Below are 21,957 nucleotides of genomic sequence, written 5' to 3' on the forward strand. Positions count from 1 at the left end.
ACACAAAGCAATATCTGATTAAAATGTGTTGCAGACCAGTGTATTTTTTCCCCAAGTAATATTGCAGTATCACATTGTATAGTCTGATTTTACTCGTGTAAAAAAAACGATTAATGGCCTTTCTATTCATTTGAAGGGGGGAAAGAGGATTATATTCTACCATATATTCAGTGATTCTAATGACGCAATATAAAGACAGGAAGGTCACAGAAATCGTTATATGAAATAATTTGGACATCATAAAATGGCTCACCAAGCGCAGTCTAACGGTGTGTCCGTTTTTCGTGATGCATGTCACTAAAGCATTTGTGCTGTAGTGTTGCATGCTCATGATACACAACAGGCATGTTGCATCTTCCAACTGCTTCTCACCTTCAACATTTGCCCACGATGCTCGCCAATGAGTCCTGACATTTTATAAGCATATCACTGGCACAAAAATGACGGCAAATAACCCAAGCAATCTGTTGTTTTCTTGTCCATAATGTTAAGAATATATGTAGACATTTTTTTAAACTTGACTTTCGACAAATTAAAACAACCACTTAATCACTTCAAAATCAAACTGTTAACTAGAAGTCAGATTAAGTATAGTCACAGCAGAGAAACAAACTCAAAGTGAATTCATGCATGCACACTAAAGGGGTTGTCTGGACTGGCTCAATTCTGGAAACCAATGATGGATGAAACCATAACTAGCAGGAAACATCTCACCTCATTGAAATTTGTAGCAAGAATGGTGTATGACATGCATTTGCAATGGGATGAAACAACACAAAAATATTTGCAAGGCTTTGACTTCAGTCAGAAGAAAAGCTCAGTGAGCTGCTCCATCTGTACTGGTTCCGTGCCATCAGCTTACAAGTCAATGGCCCACTGTGAATTCTCCCAGTGATCCAGATGGTGAGCCTGCTAAGCAACTCTACATGACAACAAATTCATTTTAATCAAGTTGATTCACAGAATGAGCATCACATTTCTTGTTTCCTTACAAAGGAATCCAGAAACAAAAGTATTAACAAGCACTTTTGATCAGAGCCTTGCTTCGTCCACATGCTATCCATTTCCTCCTCATCGCTAACGGTAACCAAAGCCTGGTAATACTCAATATGAAAGGAGATCAAAGTCATCTGGGCGCATTTGAGACACAGAAAACACTGTCACTCGTTCCAAGGACAATTGAAATGGAAGCTTCAGATGATCAGCAATATCAAACCAGTAATACATTTTCATTTCAAAATGACCAAGACTGATGAAAATCCACAAGGTATTATTTGTTATACCAGGTAAATAACTATAGCGCTACTGTTTAGAAGTATGCGCTTCCCAAAAATGAGCTTTCATTTAAAAGCAAATAATCAACAGAAAGCCATCCTATTTAACCAAACAACTTCAGCATTCCCGAAGAAGAAGATGGGGGAAAAAAGCTGCATGCATTTACGAAAACTTGCTCTGGAATTTTGAGACAAACAAATATCAAAGAGGTTATGACGGAGATGTTCAGAAATCACATTGGACTTCCTGTGGTCTGAAGAATGCCGATGTAATTAAAAGCAGATGGAAGAGCAGCAAACACTGGTGCTTGGAGCTCAATCTGCAAACACAAAAGTCAAACCTCAACAGGCACTTCTTTTCCCTAATCATTCCCAGACTCCCACTATTATTATTTCAATCCCGTCTTGAAGTTCCAGCTACTAGCCAGAAAAAAAATACATAGGTAAAAAAACAAACAGTGGTTCATTGTATGGGGGAAAAAGTTTTGCACTTTTTTCCTGTTTTTCCATATTTGAATATGGGAAGACCAACACTTTGTCGTAAGACAAAACTACTATTTTTATGGTAACAATATTCATTGGAAATGTCAGAAACTAAAACATTGCATCTCAGGCAAACTCTCACATCCACGAGATTTGTGTCATTACACGAAAACAAGAGCATCGACACACCACAGATACAAGTTGAGTCTGGTAAAACAAACACACTTCTTCCACCTCACACACAAATCCCCCTCAAAAAGATTACTCACCGATTTCCCGTTGTAGTAGTACATTAAAGAGTTACTTCCCATTCCGGGGATGGGATATGCGCAATACATTATAGCCTTGACAAATTTGGAAAGATATTACAACAGGACACAAGCTCTGCGGACATACATCCAAAGCGTTCAAAAGGGACTAATAATTCTTTCAATGCTGGCCTCCACACGGCTCACTCAGAGGAAATTTCTGCAAAGCAGGACGCATCCATTGTATGCCGAGCGAAGGGGTCGGGGGCTGTCAGAAGGGAGTGGAGCGTTTGGTACATCCCTCTCTTAAGCCGCTGAATGCTGAGGCAAAGAGGAAAGGGACGAGGGGGAAGGGAACCGACGAGGGGGTGGGTATTAAAAAAAAGATAAAGGGAAGTGGGTGGGACAGAAAACAAACGTGTGAGCCGATTTAGGAGGGTGGGTGGTGGTGGTGGTGGTATTGGGAGGTAGGGGGTGGTTGGGGATGTTTAATTCTAAGCCTAAAAAAATGTGATTTTCTGCAGAAGAACCTCAACAAATTGGAGCTGAAATACTTTAATTTGTTCCTGGATTTCATACATACTGTAATAGCTGAGTCATTTAAATGAAAGCAGGAAAGCAGATTTCTTTTCACATTTCAACCCGGAGGGGATTTTTATTCAGATGATGATTAGACCCACTCATTTGGCAACACACTGTCACCGTGTGCCCACAGAAGGCACAGATTAGAAGTCATTAAACAGTGAGAGAATGGATGCAAACAAGACATTCAGCATCCAAAACAGACTATGGACTTAATGTGTATTATTTTCAAGGTGAAACGTAAAATATGCCAGTGTCGCTGGAATATAAGCTTTACTTCAGAAGCATGTGTAAACACTGTGAAGCATGCAACAGCTGCAATAGGGGGCTGGCTCGTGACGTCGCTGCAGGAAAATTATGCTCCTTTTTGGAAACCAGAGTGGGGGTGCCCCCCCGCTCCCCTCCCCTCAAAATGGGGCGCGCTGGAGTGGGAAGCAAAACATCAACAGCCATTTTGATTACGCTTTACTGTCATTCCAAGTCGCACAGCTTCCCATTTATTCACCTTTATCGAGTGGGAGGAGGGAGGGCAAAGGGGAGCAGAAGAAAGGAGAGGATTGATATGATATTCCATTGAAAGCCCAGCCTTACTGGAGCCTTTCATGACTGGCATTCAAAGCTTTCCAGACTAAACACAGGCCTGCAAACTCATTTACGAAAATATTGTTAGAGAAAGATTAAAGCGTTCAAGTCCCTCGAAAAACTAGGTCTTTATTTTGCTTTGCCTTTAGTCGTGTTATTATTTATCCTTCTTTCTTCTGCCGACCTCTTTCAAAATCTTCCAAAACATTGCCGCTACATTACTGCAACTGCTTTATATCTGGAGTCATTTCAAGTTGATGCTTTAAGGAAGAAATGGCACTAATAGAAGTGTTTGAAGGTGGCTAAAACATGTCCAGACCAAGCTCTGTGTAGTGAGTGCGGAAACATTAAAGGACGAAGGAAATGGATATTTGTTTCAGGCGAGCGTGCGACTGGCTTACGTCACAGCAACACCAATTAGAAGGACAGCATGAGTACACATCTCAAAAGTAGGCAACGTTTATGACATGTTTCAAATCACGGCAGTAAGCTAATAGCCTTCAGTGGAAGGGGGGGAAAACAAACTCAGTCTCGGAGATGAAGGGCACGCACCACCCACCTGTACACGCTACCCTCTCTAAAGATGCACAAGTCACCGCGGTATGCTTTTCTTGGAATTTGTTTGGCTGTTGCAAAAACAATGAGTAAATCCACATGCTGAGATCATCTCACTCTCAGCCATGGATTGGGCGATGATGTCACCAGACGGAAAGATTGTTTCCTGTAAGAAGCTCTGGTTCTAATTAGAGAGGGCTTACTTCGGGGATCTGAGGGGTGTACTTGTGGATATTAGGTCTCGTTTTATTCTTCCAAAAATACATGCATATGTAGGTTTCCAACTATTCTACTGTCATATGCAACTGTTAAAAAATTCTACTGTCACAAATATTAAGATGAAATAGAAGTAAATCATTTGTGATCGACTGTATTTTGTTTCAACAGTATGATGAAGGGGCATGTTAAAATTATGCATCAAACGTTGTTTTTACAGCAAATTGCTGACAAAATTGAAATATATTGTATGAATTAAAAGAATAAGGTTCAGCAAATAAAAATATACAAATTGTCATAAGCGGTCTTAGAAGGCAACAGCTTTTATCAAGTCCAAAATATGTGCTAATATATTTGAGTGGTTGTCATCTGCAAACATAAAAGGACAATGTCTTTGCTGAAAGAGAGGATATTCGGTGGAAATGGACAAACCAAGTCCATAAACTCAAAAATATTAAAACAACTGTTGTAATATTTACATAGTGGGCATGGGTAGAGACGTAAATTTTGGTGAGGTACAGTCATTGTTTGTTATTAGATACTCATCGTAAATCTTGCTTCGGGAATCATATGCAATTGATTATTACTCTTTATTCACACTAACTAATTGAATGAATCTTAGCGAAAGAACATAGATGGTTTGAAAGGGGCGTAAAAGAAGCGATTCTTATAAAACAACAAAATCCTTCGTTAAATCGGTCTGGTGGGGTGAGGTTCAATTTGGATCGTTCATACAATAGCCTGCTTAGGCAAAACAGGTTAGGCAACTTTCGCAATGCTGATGAGGGTCGTTATGCTGATGAGGTGATACCGGGGGGAGTGGGGGTAATAGGCCAGTCGTTAGTCAGGAATGTAGGAACAATCAGTGGGGCCACAGAGAGGGGTCCCCCGCCCCTCCCAACCTGAGAGTAGGGACCTATCATAGCTGTGTCCGCCACCATGTCTGGACATTAGGGATATATAAATGGGGCCGATACGACCAGTCAGACTTTAGTTCGCTGACGAAGCCTCTTGGATAGGAGGCGAAACGTCCGAAACCTTCACTTTTGTACAGATGACGGCTGAAGAAACCTTCTCATCGATAATTGAATGAAGGACAATCTCAGTGGTGCGTTGCTTTCATCGTAATAATGGAGGTGAAAAGTGAAGTTCTTAACCTGGATTGAAAAGCATTTGCATCGAGGGCGAACCTACAGATTGTTTTTTCCAAGGTTTGGTACGTAGTATAGCAGCTACAGGAAATGGTGATGCACCATACTTGGTTTGAACTCTGGGCTTCTCAAATTAACCTGAATCAGCTGACTGCAGAACCCTGCTTGTTTTATAATCCATGAGCATTTAGTGAATACATTCCAGACCTAAATGATCGTGTGATTTATAGAGAAGTAGCATCATTTTAAAATCTAATAGAGATAATTAGGAGCTTGAGTGTTGTGATTTCTATGTTGAGGTCAGAACCTGAGCTGCAGTATTTTGAATGAGTAAACACTGTAAATCCTCCCGCCAGCCGTGACTTGAGTATCATCACCTTAGCGTCGACTACAAAATAAATAAATAAATTAAATCAATAAATAAATCAATAAATAAATCAGATTACTGAACCCATGTTAGTGTATTTTCTTGAAAAACCAAAAGGACCTTAATGACAGTAATTATGATTTGTCCTTCTGCGACCCTATCTGTCAAAAAAAAATCCTCTGCAGGGATTTTTTTTCCAAATCTTAACTCATACAGTACTTGCTCACTTGGAAATCAACTGTGCTGCAGTTGCCAGATGTCAAGACTTTCAGGGGATGTCTTGTGATTGTGTTCTCCCTGCTAGACATTTTGTCAAACGACATTTTGGAGGTTGTCATCAATTGCCTTGATTTCACTAACCATTAATATCAATCTTTTTAACTTCGGAGCTTTAAAACATTTAAAGATAGAAAATAGGTCTCATCTGTTCATATTATTATGTTGGAATGTCATAAACAGTACAGCCATTGTGAGAATTATCTGAAAAGACAGACGGTGTTGCGATGTTGTGTTCGAACCACTCAGTCTGCGCCCTCAATGGAATATCTCATCAATGTTCTCCTTTTTCCTCCCTGCGCCCTCATAATCAAGGTGGACAAATGGGAAGCTATGTTGCTTGCAAAGAAAGTGGAGGAGGGTATCCTGATGCGATACAATAAGAATAGAAGAGCTATGTTGAAGGAGAGGAAGACAAAACGAGAACAAGATGGCTCAATTGTGGAACCTAAGTGGTGCAAGTACTTTGAGGATTAGTTTCAGCGAAATTAAAAATTATCCTAATTCAATATTCAGCTCCGGCTGCATCAGCAAGGTCAGAGCAACATCGGGGCTCCTGGAAAAGATGAGAGTCAAGGGGAAGGAGTGGCCCATCTTATTAAAGAAAAACCCAGAGGACTCTGACAGCTTCTAAGACAACCACCTCCATTTCAAGCCTCATGTTTGACCCATATATACAAGCTAATACTGAGGTCTTGTTTTGTGCTCAACACTGGTACGGATCTTTTATTTTATTTTTCAAATACGTGCTAACTGCCACAGTTAGATGTTGTCACAACAAGTTTAATTTCACATCTATCATCTATTCTTGTGTATGTAATTAGATTGGGAAAAATATTATTTATTATTGCATTATTATTAATTTTATTGCATCTTGACATTCAAATAAAGATGTATGTCACGAGTTAAACAAGGGTTTGAGGCATCTATCCAGCCATTCAAAGAGCACGCTTGTCCTCATTAGTGCTGTGGATGAGCTGGAATTTTTCATAGTTGACTTCGGGCATGAGGACAATTCACCTGTTTATCATAGGCTGCATACAATAAAAAGACACAACCTCAACACATTCACTGGGACACCTACGGGCAATTTTGAGTCTTCAGTGAATCTTGGTAAAGGAAGGGATAAAACATGCAGGCTTATGACAAGTATACATTTCCAGGGCAAAATCAGACGAAGCAAAGTGACAGCCTTCAGTGTAGGATCCCTTTCCGGCAACATTAATAATGCTGTCGTCAAATGAATGTCTGTGTTTATGAAGATACACAGTCTGATTCTCTCCTGTTCATTTCCGAATACACCCTATCCTAAAATGATCAGAAGATGGTGCTTGAAGCGTTTCATTTCCTTATACCTGTACTGCCAAATGCACTGGACTCAAGGCACTCTTTTTCGGGAGCACTTCAAATAACTGAACTGCAAATTTGAACAAGAGTTTGTGTTTACGAACAGTTGGAGTTAAGCAGTGCATGCTCTGAGCATATTTCTGAACACACCCGCGATGAGGGAACAAGGAGTTTCGGGGTGAGTTGCCTGACTATTCTTGGCCTCATTTTTATTTTAGAAAATACACCTCCACACCCGTCAAAATAAGCTAACTTTGCAAAGTCAACCATTGAAGTAACAAACTCAAAAAAAATTAGTCCGTGACAGCCCTAACCTGAAACAGAAAAATACCATCATCCCGTTACCTTTCCTCCTCCAGGCCTTTGGAGAACCATTTTGGTGACTGTGATCAGTGTGTTTGCTCTTGAGCTTGTCAACAATCTGAAGTCGAGGTTTGCATTTGTGTCGCAAAGTCATGGCAACCCACTAACATTAATTTGCAAAAGGCCAGCTCGTGTGTCAAGACTTAAATCTGTGCTTTACTTTCAGACTCATTGTCCGTTTACCTCCTTGTCCTCCCCACAGATGAAGGAGGGTCGGGCCCATAGCTTGCTAGCCTGTTACATTACATTTTCTAATGTAAGTGGTTCATTTCAGCAACACAAACAAAGGCAAACAGTAAGCTTGTGATCCCAGAGGAGGCTGTGACTGTTCAACATCATCGCAGTCAAACCAGCAGTGTCTATCTAATCTGCAATCTGATGAAGCCGTCCCAGGGGAGCACACTAACTGGGGTCAGGGTAAAGCCTGGAACATCGTCAGCTGGACGGGCAATTTTACGATGAAGACGCCTTACATAAGTACATTTCATGACCGCGTCATTTCATTTAAATTTTACTCTTTTGCCTAATCTACTCAACTCAACTGTATTTATAGAGAACTTTCAAACAGACAAAGTATACAAAGTGCTGTACATGAATAACTATCATATACAAGCTATAAAATAGTCACAAGGATCGTCACGGGATGAAGTTTTGAGGCAGATTTTAAAGATGGGCAGTGGGGTGGGGGTTGCTTAATGTTCAGTGGCAGGTCATTCCAGAGAGTGGGACAAGCAACGGAAAAGGCTCGCTTCGCATAGTTGTCAACACACTGCTTTCAAGATGCATGTTATTAAAGCAAGAGTGTTAGTGATCATTACTTGACCTAATGTGTGTCACTAAAAAGAAGAAATAAAGTGGGAAACTAGTAGAAATAGAAATGTCTTTTCAAGTCTTTACACAGTTGAGGAAAGTTTGACGAGCGGAAAAATGTGTTGAAAATGTACGTCCGCCAAAAGCACTGTGAGGAACATTTCGGCAGCCAAGAGCAGGCCTCCTTTTAGCCAGCTCACACAGTTCAGATCTCTCAAAAATGAGAGTCTTTGAGTGACCAGTCAGAATCGAATGTCAATCTATTTTGTCATCTCCACTCAGGGTTCTCACTTGCAAAAATCCCTGAGGGGATCTCATTTTCACCTCTCCATTTTCTCTCTTTTCTCTCATAGCCATACCTCGACTGAAGCTGGGGAGAAGTGTCACATCAAGCCATGATGCCCGTGACAGGGGTGTGTGTATGTGTGTGTGTGTGTGTGTGTGTGTGTGTGTGTGTGTGTGTGTGTGTGTGTGTGTGTGTGTGTGTGTTATTTACACAAACAAACTGTCATGCATACATATTTGCATTATGTATTTGCAGATTCCCATAAATATCCTCCTGGGTGCAACCCCACCCAACCATTATGAGCAAGAGAACCTTTCCTAACTGCTCCTTTCCAACAGGGGCCTACGCAGCTTGCCCATCAGCATCTCCCAGAAAATCATACTGTCTGCTCAATGACAATATGCTACAACCTTTTCTCTGTCTCAGCACTGGCTTTATACAGGACAATCAAGCCAGAAAGTACAGAGGGACCTACAAACTCTAACATCTAATTTATGTGATCTGTTTTATGTGAGCAGAAAAGGACAAAAATTACACCTGAGTAAGAGCACTCTCACTGTGGATAACATGAGTTGTTTAAATAATTACTTGAAGAGAGAGAGAGAGAGTACTCAGGAAACGATGTCATGCAGCTAAAAGTCTCTCATCTCATCTCATTTTCCGTACCGCTTATTCCTCATTAGGGTCGCGGGGGTTGCTGGAGCCTATCTCAGCTGTCTTCGGGCACGAGGCGGGGGACACCCTGAATTGGTTGCCAGCCAATCGCAGGCAGCTAAAAGTATTAAATAAAAAGCTTGCATGACAATAGAACTGCGTAAAACATGATTGATTTTTTTTGGAAAATGAAGTCTTGAGTTCACTTTCTTGTTTACACAAGTGAAAAAGCAGAAGATGCTCACCTGGCAGAGAAACCACACGTTCAAAGTTCTTTCCAGACAGATGCCGCCAGGGCATGGCATAGCTGTATTTTGTTTCTATTTTGTCAGGTAAAAATAAATTGAATATGGGGCCATGGATGTTCTGTCTATTCTGTCTGTGAGGTGAGGACTGTTTTCAATGTTGATAGGTAAAATGGAGTAAAATGTTGCTAGTCGTTAGGTTGGATTGGCAAAGCGATCGCATAACAGCGCCCAAGGCACAAAGTCTCTCAGACAAACAGACAAAAAAGATTGCGCAATCAAACAAAGACAGAGAAGATAAATAAAAATGAAGAGCAAAAAGTCGCTCAATGTACCAGAGTAGTAAAACTTTATCGGGCTTCGCCAAATGAGTATTGTAATTGATTCATTTTTCAATTAATCAATGAATTGAATAACGCGTGGTTTAAATGCAAAGACAGAACAAATTGAGAAAATGGTACACTTCAAAGTTGCTATCATTTAAAACAATTTTTAAAAGTTATTTGATTCATTCCAGTTTTTTGGGATACAGTCAATGTATAAACAAGGCATCCCAAAGTTGCGAATATGTCATAGATTGATACATTTAATGATTCATTCACTATTCAAAGCAAAAAAGCCAAAATTGCCTGAATGTAGCACAAACAAATGCTTGTTAAAATAATGGCCACTGATTGCAAATAAGCAGCTGTATGTACATGGCTTCAAAAAGAGGACCACATGTGGAAAAGTATGTGCGTGTGAGAGGAGATTGACTGTATACGGTGTGAGATGAAAAAGAGCCATGGACATTTTACTGTTTGCAATCACCAGCTGTCCTGCCCAGATAGTCTTCAGATCCTGATGCATGGCCATGTCAGACACTAAAAGTGGTAAGGATGTGCTCCAGTAAATATTTTGATTCAAATCCATCGTGGAGTGTATACAAACATCATGCTTGGACCAGCAACTTCAATTGCCTGTCTGATCTAAAAAGGACATTTATTTTTAGAGCCAAGAGTCCAAAGACAAGCAAGGAGGAAAGCGTGGGATTTGAGAAATAAATATATAAAATCTGAAACTCCCAGGAAAAAACCAAAATGATTGCAAGCACTATGTTCATGTCTGCCTGTGTGCAAATGCATGTGTGCCTGTATTTTTATTTTTATTTTTTAATCAGGCATCTATTCAGGTCTCTGGTGAGGTTTTTGCGCTTGCTTACACCAGCAAAACCTTTCAGCAGCATCTGCGGCTGCATTCACGCTTTACAGGTACGCCACAAGCTCTTCATAGAGCTGCCTCCGGCTTCAGGTGCGCTTTCGCTTCAGTGCCCCTCAGCACTGCCACTGCTTGCTACCTCCTGTGTCATTGACAGCAGCACAAACACAAACCTGGGCTGATAATAGTCTAATTTCACGACAAGTACCCTTTTTCCCCATCTTCTCATCACTTTATCCTGGTTGTGCTTCCTGTTACTCCATGTGCATGCACGGCTTTTTAATTTTTTTTTTTTCATCATTTCGCATTGAAAAAAATAAAACAATAAATGTCTTACTTTTAGGGGCGGCCCGGTAGTCGAGTGGTTAGCACACCGGCTTCACAGTGCAGAGGTCGCCGGTTCGCGTCCCGGTCCGGCCTCCCTGTGTGGAGTTTGCATGTTCTCCCCGGACCCGCGTGGGTTTTCTCCGGGTCCTCCGGTTTCCTCCCACACTCCAAAAACATGCATGGCAGGCAGATTGACCACTCCAAATCTGAGATAGGCTCCAGCTATATATATATATATATATATATATATATATATATATATATATATATATATATATATATATATATATATATATATATATATATATATACACACAGTAAAGTCTCGTTATATCGATATCGGATATATCGATAGTCCCGGTTATATCGATACTATTTCTATGCATGCACGGAGAAAATTACATGCAAACAGGGTCGGATATATCGATAGTCCCGGTTCCCGGTTATATCGATATTTTTTCGGACTCTTGAATATTGATATAACGAGACTATGTGTGTGTGTGTGTGTGTGTGTGTTTGTTCATGTGCACATGACATCAACAGCATCAGTAACACTCCAGCCCAACTCTTACATCAAACTCGACCCGATCAATATGGTTGCTTTTAATTTATAGAGGTCGGAAACCTTTGAGTTGAACATTTCCATCTCTTTTCATTCAAATGGGATCAAAGTCTAACTGGGATAATCCTGCCAAGCTCCAGGCTTTATCGCCTCAGTGGCGCTGAGTGACAAGAAGAAGCTGTATTTTATTCCATGCTCTGTCACTGTTTTTCCCTATCTGCCGTTGTACTGCTTGATTGTACTTTTATGAGTCACACAAGCGCACCTGCACCCATGTGTTAAGTAGTGACAAATAAAAGCCCAGCGCCCATTTACACAACAAAGAGATATAACCCGCCAGGCAACCCCTTCCATGCCCCCCCACCCCCTCCGCCTGACAAGACCTCAGATATATCACTTACTTAAGAGGAAGAAGGCGGCTCGCGTGCTTGCCGCTGCCACAGACACCTCTCCCACATGCGCTGACAAACTTCTTTTCAAATACAAATCCAGAAACAAAACACATGTCAGCCTTTTATGTTCTGAAGCCTGTTCAACATTTGATCTTTGAGGACCCGCGGCGGAGGTGACGAAAATCAAGCACTGAAGGGAAAAGCCCATCTCAGAATCCCTTCCCAAACCAAGAAATATTGTTTGATAATAATAGAGGGGAGGGGGAGAGTTTGATTTTAGCAAACCAGTTGCTTCTTGTTAGAAGAGCAGTCACAAACACGTTAAAGGAATTCAATCAAGGATTTGAGATGTATGTAAACTAAAAAAAGAACTTTGGGAAATCACTACGTTTTGACAAATGAACATATGACTTTTTGATTTATGCATATTAATGAATCCCAAATACCCCCCGCCTAAGTGAAGGCAAGCTGAGCTCCACACTTCTCTGCATCCTAATGGTTTCTGCTCCGTTGGGATCATTACCAGCAGAATTTTCAGATATTCTGTGCTATTAATCTCTGTCTGTCCTCCTGTTCAGCGACGTAATGACTAATTAAACATCAAAAGAGCAGAGCTGGGGATTCGCTCTGACAGCCTCTCTTTCTCCCCGGAGAGCCTGTGAGGAGGCTGGACTGTGACAGGGCACCGCTGAAAATCAATCACCTCCAGTGAAAACGCATAACACACATCCAAGCTCACAAAAATACACAAAACCGCTTTGAGCATCATACAATGCTGCATTGAACAATGAATACAAGATGCCACAACACTGAGTCAAGGCAAATAGTAGTGTTAAGCAACCAATCCCTATTCACCGACTGTGGAGATAATGTCAACCTCTCTTTTTTTGTGTACAGGCCTTGACAGGTTGGCCTTCTGAGTAGTGCGCGTGTGTGTAAGCGTGCGTGTGTGTGCATGTGTGTGAATGTGTGTGTGTGTGTGCATGCGTGTGTGTGTGCGTTTGTGTGCGTGTGCACGCGCTGGAGTGAGCTCACTTTTAAATCTATTTATATGAGAGGTAGATGATCTTCCACTCACAGATGAAGGCAGGCCAGGAGGGACCTTGCGAACCTTTTTTGTTTGTAGAGGATCTGTGGGAAGAGATGAAAGCACATTTAATCATTCACAAACAAACACAAGACGGTGCGAATGTTCCAAACAAAACACTTTGACAGCTATCGAAACACAACACCAGATAAAAGAGACGAAAACAATGTTTTTGTTGACTTTAGTGAAGATATTGTTTTGGTATGTGATATTTAAGATACAGTGATACCTTTTCTTAGGAACTTAATTGGTGTGTATTCCAAAAATTAATTTCCCATTGGACACCATTAAAATGAGAATAATCCATTCCCAGGTCCCCATAAAATATAATTTTCTACTTTCTCATTTTCTAAGCCTTAAAACTACACAAAATATACCTTATTTTATGTATAATAAATGTGCTATAGTATTATAATTAAAGAAATAAACTGTACTATATAGTAAAGTCGTTTTATTTACCTTGTTGATGGTTGTTGATGGCTTGATGGAATGGAGTGGCCGGTTTCATCAGCATTAAACACTTGATGAGGAATGTAGCCTTCTTCTTTCACCATCTTGAGGAATGATCCCTTGTACGTGCTTTCTCTGCGATAATTTTACCTAGTTCCTCATCAATTGTGTTCTGTTTATCTGGCATGATAGCTTTTTGCAAGTGTACAGATGGCTTGTGCGTGTTATTTGTGGAGCCTGATTGATGGGAATTTTAACCTTGTAGTCTACACTCTGCCTTTGAACCATCAAAGTTGAAACGAGTCCAAATTTCACTGTTTTCTATCCATTTTGTCACTCTCTGTCATCTGCCTGTCTCTTTAATGTTTAAACCACCTCCCCTCACTGCTACGTTCTTGACCAATCACATGGCTGTAATCGAAGACTGGGGGCGGGGAATAGAGGACAAAAAAATGTCGGCAGCCATTTTCTTTTTTGGAGAATGGCTTCACTCTCTCTCTGGCTCCTGAAAAATAGTTCGTATGCCAAGGTAACATTTTCATACATTTAACGTTCGTAAACCGAAAACTTCATAAGCCAAGGGGTTCGTAAACCAAGGTATCACTGTAGTTCATAACCATGAGTCATCGTAAATTCCAATAATCTACTTTACTTCTTAAACTTCTTCTTCTGTAAATTTCTCCACTGTGAGACTAATAAAGGCATATCCAATCCAATCCAATCTAACTAACTACCAATACAAATATTTTAATGGAAGCTAAATCCCAAAAAATAAATGACATATTTCGCGGATATAACTTTATTTCAAAATTGTGCTTAATCACATTAAACATGAAAAAAATGTGGCATCAGCCACATGAAGAGACAATATTTAGATTTCTCTCAATAACGTATGATATATAATCAGTAGGGTATTGAGTGGTACTGACCAATGGGCGTCGGGTCCTGTAAAGGCCGTCTTCTGGGATTAGCTGCGCTCAACGAATAGAACGAAGCGGCTGACTTTGCCGATGTTGTCCCTGAACTAGGACTTGTCACTCCCACATCGGAGCGTAGAGATGGCTGTGAGAGAAAAAAACAGAAACGAAAACATTACTTTCAGTCTTTGCATCCTAAAATCAAACAGGTTTATACTCGATGCAACAATTAAGGTGTCTCCTTGGACTGGTCAACAGAACATAACAGGAACTAGAGAATTATGCAATAATCGGAACAACTCTAACCACTCAATTGTATTTTGTGCCAGTGCCATCCACGAGCTTTCTGACCCCAAAACCTAAACAAACGAGGTTAAAAAAACAGATTAAGAGATTGATTTGATTAAAGTTATTAACTACGGACAACCTCACAATGGAGAGTACAACAGCAAGCTACAGTATGTTTAGTCATTGGCTTGCCAACTCGCACACGAGCCTTTGGGAATCCCCTTTCAAGGCTGACGACTGACACACTGATATGTTTGAACTTTCTGGTGGATAAACTGGTCGTTATATACAGCTTATATTGTTTTTATTTGGCAACCAAAGGAGTGGAAATAATTCATTTAAAAGCTATTTGTGTCATGTAGGCAGTATGTTCTCTATCCCTCTTTTCAAAGGAATTTTATATACGGTGTCTCCATGCAAAATGTAGGTCATCAAAACGATTGGATACGGTGACAAAAATGTAATCAAAAGGAACAAACTGGCTCTGTAAAATGACAAGCTGTCACAGATGTCACATCACTGACCCATTTGTGCTCTTGGCTTTGTTCAATTATATTGAACCATTGCCTCAGCAAAGTCTGCTCTCACTCTCCTGGAGAAAATCACTGAAGAAGACTCCAAGACTAAATCGAGGCCATGCAATACATTCCATTCAATAGGAGTAATATATATTTTGGAGTGAAATGGATCTGTTGACAAATACAACTGATGCTAGTTCACAAATTAATGTGGAGTGGATCTGAAGTGCACCTGAGACTGACAGGCAGTGGCGAATGAACAAGACAGTGTGAATCAATCCACTGCAGGACTTCTTTTGAAGCATGAGAAGTCATTAGCCATGTCAGGCAAGTGGCAAGTAGCCATGTGGCAAAAGGATCAATGATCTAATTCAATTATTTGGATTAAAAAGCTGGCAAAACACCAGCTGAAATGTTAGAAGTGTAAAGTAGGCTAAAAATCGATCAGGTCTATAACGTACATATTTACATGAAAATAAGGAAAACAATAGGTGTTCATTGGTATCACAGTTCTGCAAGTCCCCAACTACAATATGGAACTCACCTGACAGGATGCTCCAGTATCCCTTGCAAAGGCATGTAAAGCAACATTCTCGGATTTCGCTGAAAAAGAAAATGGATTGGTATCTTAACTGTGGCAAAACTGTGAAACAAACAGGATCAGAAACTGATCAGATGCAACATAATTTAGTCGGTCAAAGCATGAGGGAACAAACTGCTGCTTCCCCAGAATCTCAGGTATATTTGAGCAGCGATGCAAATCCATGTTATATGATTAATGTACTTTATTTGTGAATGTCGGCTATTCCACTAAAGATGAAGATGTATGCAGCACCTAATGAAAAAGAACATGAAAATCAACAAGAGAGCAATTAAAACAAAAAAAACATGTCAAATAGTTGAAACTATTATAGGTCAAAAACGCGTTTCAAATGATTTACCCTTTGTTTATTTGTATTTTTTACACCACAAAAACATGGAATGCAAACTGAGGTTTGTTGTCTTTTTATAGCCACTGCACAAATATGAAGCAAATTATTAACACGTGGAGCTTGTATTAACTCAACTTCGGACTTATTATTGCGTTCTTAAGGTGGCATGGTGCTCAGAGGATGGATCACACGTAGATTTCAAGGGAGAAATACAACTAACCAACTCATAACCACATTAATCATATGCATGACAATTTCGAAGCTCAGCAGTTTTAGTCCCCGGAAAAGAAAGGGGGGAAAAACATGCAAACAAAGCTCTGTGAGCTCAAATACAAGGAGGATGAACAACTTGATGTGGCATCATATTCGCTAGAAATCCCTATATGGTCTGACAAGCACAAAGTCAGGACTAAATTCTGTTGACGCAACAGTACACGTGATTATTTTGGTAAGCTAAAAACTTGCATAGCATGGATGTTTTGTTCCAGAAAGATGGATCTGAAATGAACATTGCATCACAAGCATAGGTTACTAAAGGCTAGCTCATACATCATCTGAGCAGTTCTCCAGGGGACAAGTTACAATGCGCGGAGTGGACTACATCTCAAAACACTTTGAGGGAAGATGGTTTATCTTACAAAGCTGCTTCTCTTGTAATAATATGTTGAATTTCCAAGCCATCGCTCCTGAAAAAGGATTAAGTTGTCGGATACCAACACCTTGCACTATCGCTCGAGTAAGATGGAATATCTCCTTTCACTGAATTTTTATTTAATTATATCCGCTCGGCAAATACCAAAGGATTCTTTAGCTGCATTCATTCAATAAAACGCCACAGAGGTTGGAACCAGGTCCAGTTCAGACGTAAGTATTCATAGGCAGCACATGTTTTATCAAACACGGCGGTGTCTGATGTGAATAATTGATGCTCGGTTCTGCAGTTCCAGGCCCCACACATACAAACACCCACTCAGATCATACAACAGGACATATTCCCAAATCCACTCATGAAGAAATAACACCTCAACTTTGTATAAACACGAGGCAACCTGGGAAATTCAGATCCGGCGAGCTTTCATAAATATTTACAGGAATGATGCTGTCACGATGTTTACTGATAATGTAGCACAGCTTGCACTAATCGTTGGCCTGTAGGGTTGATTATCTAGTTTTGCAAAACAAATGACAACCACTGTTTGCTGCACAATTGGAAGAATCTCCAAAATGTATTGAGGAAAAATATATTTTTTCCTACACATTGTCAATGTGCTGACACATTTCATCATTGGGTTTTTGTCAGGTACAACACAACCCTCTATTAAAGTAGTATTTTACAAAAACACACAACAACAAACTGTTACTAGATATGTAACACAAACAAATTTGCTGTTTTATTAAATACTATATTTTACTTTGGACATACATTTTTTGGCATGGGGGGGAGCAAAATAATCATAGATAATTGTGAGACAAATGAATGTGTATTTATATTATACATTGAAATCAGTCCAGGCGGCCCGGTAGTCGAGTGGTTTGCACAACGGCTTCACAGGGCAGAGGTCGCCGGTTCACGTCCCGCTCCGGCTCCCTGAGTTCGCGTGGGTGTCCTCCGGTTTCCTCCCACATTCCAAAAATATGCATGGCAGGCAGATTGAACACTCCAAATTGTCCCTAGGTGTGAGTGACAGTGTGACTGTTGTTAGTCTTTATGTGCCCTGTGACTGGCTGGCAACCAAGTCAGGGTGCCCCCCACCTCGTGCCCGAAGAAGCTGGGATAGGCTCCAGCACCCCCCGCGACCCCAATGAGGAATAAGCGCTACGGAAAATGGATGGATGAAATCAGTATAATTATTGTCACCATTCTTTTTTTTTCCATAGTTTGGTCATCCTGCAATTTATACTTAGGTGCAATTTGCACACTAAGAAACATTTTCAGAGAGGTGAGTGATTAGGAAGTGAGTGAATGATAGTGCTGAGTTGGATGTTATGAGCTCAGGTTAGGGGATGGCTGTTTAATGGATAACCATTAGCCAGCTAGCACAATTTTAGTACCTTCGCATCAATTATGACCACAGCAGATTGTGTTTGAAATGTACTAATCACTATGGCTTTACTTGCAAGTATGATTCAATTGACATAAATTTGACGGTCCAAATTCGATATTTTAATCAATCACACAATGGAGATGAATTTTCCTGAAATCTGTCTAAACAAGCAAGGAAAATAGTTTGGGGATTTCAAAACAAGATTTTCTAAATCCACCCAAGATCACAACATTGTTATTGAGTAATCTTGTACCATCGCGCTTTTGGTATAAAAATATATTTGTGCAGATAACAAGATGAAGCAATGCTAACGCCAGAGCTCACAATATTTAAGAGGATAACAAACACATACAAAGAGCACAAAAAATAATAAAAAATAAAATAGTGGACATGACAGCCCGTTTTTTTAAACTGCACCCTTCCTCTTCCTCACAATTGATAAATCAGCTGCAAGATGAGAAGGATGGAGCGGGACCAAGTGGCAGAATGCCGGCAAATCAATCCACCACGGCACGTATATAGGTCACAGATGAACAGATCTCTTCGTCAATTTAGTTTGGTCCCGTGGAGAAAGAACCTGTGACCTTTTTATCTCTTCGTGAATCTTTTTCGTTTCCTTTCGCTAATATATAGATATGGATTTGAATTGCTATATCGAATCTGCCCTCTGTGGTCAAAAGTCCAAAAAACAGTGGAAGTTTTTACATCCGTCGCTGTTTTTCTACAAAAAACATAGTTGAAACTTTACATGACAGGCACACAGAAATTGAAATCAGTACATGCGTTGATTTCAAGCATATCTATTTGATTTCTAAACTTTTTATCTCTAATAACAAACATAATGTACAATCACAGAAGTGTACAATACTTCATCATGTATATTAGATCGACTGTACTTTGCATACAAAGCAAAAAAACAAACAAACAGAGATTCACGTATAATACATAAACTTAAATACTTAAACATAACCTACTTTTTACATAAGCAAAATAGTATCCCAAAAACTTTCAAAACCAATTTTATAACACAGAGTACTAATATGCATCATTCGTCATTAGCAATCATTAGACTCATGCTAAATCAAACTCAAAAATAGTCAGCTAAGCTACTTGGGGAACAGAATATTACTTACAGACCTGAAGTGTGATAATTATGGAAGTGATACACATTCATAAAACTCAATGTTATTTGTTTCTTATTTAGAGCTTTCAAGTGACTGAGGACATGCAGTGAAGTAAAAATATTCTAATCATCGGGGCCTTCGTTATGCATAATCACCATGTATCACCTTACAAGTTGCTGATTTTGACATTATATGATATATATATATATATATATATATATATATATATATATATATATATATATATATATATATATATATATATATATATATATATATATATATAGTAAAGTCTCGTTATATCGATATCAGATATATCAATAGTCCCGGTTATATCGATACTATTTCTATGCACGCACGGAGAAAATTACATGCGCGCAGGGTCGGATATATCGATAGTCCCGGTTATATCGATATTTTTTCGGACTCCCTTGAATATCGATATAACGAGACTTTACTGTATATATATATATATATATATATATATATATATATATATATATATATATATATATATATATAAAATCCTCGTCTCACCCACCATGGGTGGTGTCTGTCCTCATTTCAGCTCGGGTCCTCTACCAGAGGCCAGGAAGCTTGAGGGTTCTGCGCAGTATCCGTGCTGTTCCCAGCACTGCGCTTTTCTGGACCGAGATATCCGATGTTGTTCCCGGGATCTGTTGCAACCACTCGTCGAGTTTGGGGGTCACTGCCCCAAGTGCTCCGACCACCACAGGCACGACTGTCACCTTTACCTTCCAGGCTCTCTCCAGCTCCTCTCTGAGCCCTTGGTATTTCTCGATTTTCTCATGTTCCTTCTTTCTGATGTTCCCATCACTCGGGACCGCTACATCCACGACAACGGCTTTCCTTTCCCCTTTATCTATGACCACGATATCTGGTTGGTTGGCCATTACCATCTTGTCAGTCTGTATCTGGAAGTCCCACAGGATTTTTGCTCGGTCATTCTCCACCACCTTGGGAGGTGTTTCCCATTTTGACCTTGGGGTTTCCAGTCCATACTCCGCACAGATGTTTCGGTAGACTATGCCAGCCACCTGGTTATGGCGCTCCATGTAGGCTTTCCCTGCCAGCATCTTACACCCTGCAGTTACGTGTTGGATTGTCTCAGGTGCCTCTTTGCACAACCTACACCTTGGGTCTTGTCTGGTGTGGTATATCCCTGCCTCTATGGCTCTGGTGTTCAGGGCCTGCTCTTGGGCAGCCAGGATGAGTGCCTCTGTGCTGTCCTTTAGGCCAGCCCTCTCTAGCCACTGATAGGACTTCTTGAGATCAGCCACTTCTGCTATGGTTCGGTGGTACATCCCGTGTAGGGGCTTTTCCTCCCATGATTGTCCCTCTTCCAGCACCTCATCCTCTGTTCCCCATTGACTGAGACATTCTCTGAGTACATCATCCGTTGGAGCCTTCTCTTTGATGTATTCATGGAGCTTGGATGTTTCATCCTGGACAGTGGCTCTCACACTCACTAGTCCCCGGCCTCCTTCCTTACGGCTTGTGTACAGTCTCAGGGTGCTGGACTTGGGATGGAACCCTCCGTGCATGGTGAGGAGTTTTCGGGTCTTAACATCCGTGGTCTGAATCTCTTCCTTTGACCACCTTATTATTCCTGCAGGGTATCTGATCACTGGCAGGGCATAGCTGTTTATTGCCCGGGTCTTGTTCTTGCCATTGAGCTGGCTTCTGAGGACTTGCCTCACCCGCTGGAGGTATTTGGTTGTAGCCGCTTTCCTTGTTGCTAATTCGAGGTTGCCATTGGCCTGTGGTATACCGAGGTACTTGTAGCTGTTTTCAATGTCTGCTATTGTTCCTTCAGTGAGTGAGACCCCTTCAGTGTGGACTACCTTGCCCCTCTTAGTCACCATCCGACTACATTTCTCCAGCCCGAATGACATTCCGATATCACTGCTGTAGATCCTGGTTGTGTGGATCAGGGAGTCTATGTCCCTTTCGCTCTTAGCATACAGCTTGATGTCATCCATGTAGAGGAGGTGACTGATCGTAGCTCCATTTCTGAGGCGGTATCCATAGCCTGTCTTGGCGATTATCTGGCTGAGGGGGTTCAGTCCTATGCAGAACAGCAGTGGGGAGAGTGCATCACCTTGGTATATGCCACATTTGATGGACACTTGCGTTAGTGGCTTTCCATTGGCTTCAAGTGTGGTTTTCCACATCCTCATCGAGTTTGCAACGAAGGCTCTCAGGGTCCTGTTGACCTTATACAACTCCAAGCATTCATTGATCCATGTGTGTGGCATCGAGTCATATGCTTTCTTGTAATCAATCCAGGCTGTGCACAGGTTGGTATGTCGGGACCTGCAGTCTTGAGCAACTGTTCTGTCAACCAGCAGCTGATGTTTGGCACCTCTAGTATCTCTACTAATGCCTTTCTGTGCTTTGCTCATGTATTGATCCATGTGTCCACTTATCTTAGCCGCAATGATGCCTGACATGAGCTTCCATGTTGTGGACAGACAGGTTATTGGCCGATAGTTGGAAGGAACTGCACCCTTTGAGGAATCCTTCATGATCAGGATTGTTCGCCCTTCGGTTAGCCATCCTGGGTGAGTTCCATCCATCAGCAGCTGGTTCATTTGTGCTGCTAGGCGCTCGTGGAGAGCTGTGAGTTTCTTTAGCCAGTAGGTGTGGACCATATCC

The 21,957-nt window shown here is 40.8% G+C and overlaps 1 protein-coding gene across 5 annotated transcripts in view; it reads right to left on the reverse strand.

Moving 5' to 3' along the window:
• The window catches only part of tcf12 (transcription factor 12), a 79,794-nt gene that overhangs the window by 31,519 nt on the left and 26,318 nt on the right, over positions 1-21,957 (reverse strand). For all 5 annotated transcript variants that reach the window (XM_088992543.1, XM_088992544.1, XM_088992542.1 and 2 more), the window contains exons 6-8: positions 15,722-15,780; positions 14,384-14,516; positions 12,996-13,048 (exon numbers count right to left, since the gene is read on the reverse strand). In XM_088992543.1, the coding sequence (XP_088848669.1) occupies positions 12,996-13,048; positions 14,384-14,516; positions 15,722-15,780 (245 nt within the window). The remainder of the gene's footprint in view (positions 1-12,995; positions 13,049-14,383; positions 14,517-15,721; positions 15,781-21,957) is intronic.

Source organism: Hippocampus bargibanti, linkage group LG03 (assembly GCF_051943395.1).
Source record: "Hippocampus bargibanti isolate YZ-2025 linkage group LG03, ASM5194339v1, whole genome shotgun sequence".
NCBI lineage: Eukaryota > Metazoa > Chordata > Actinopteri > Syngnathiformes > Syngnathidae > Hippocampus > Hippocampus bargibanti.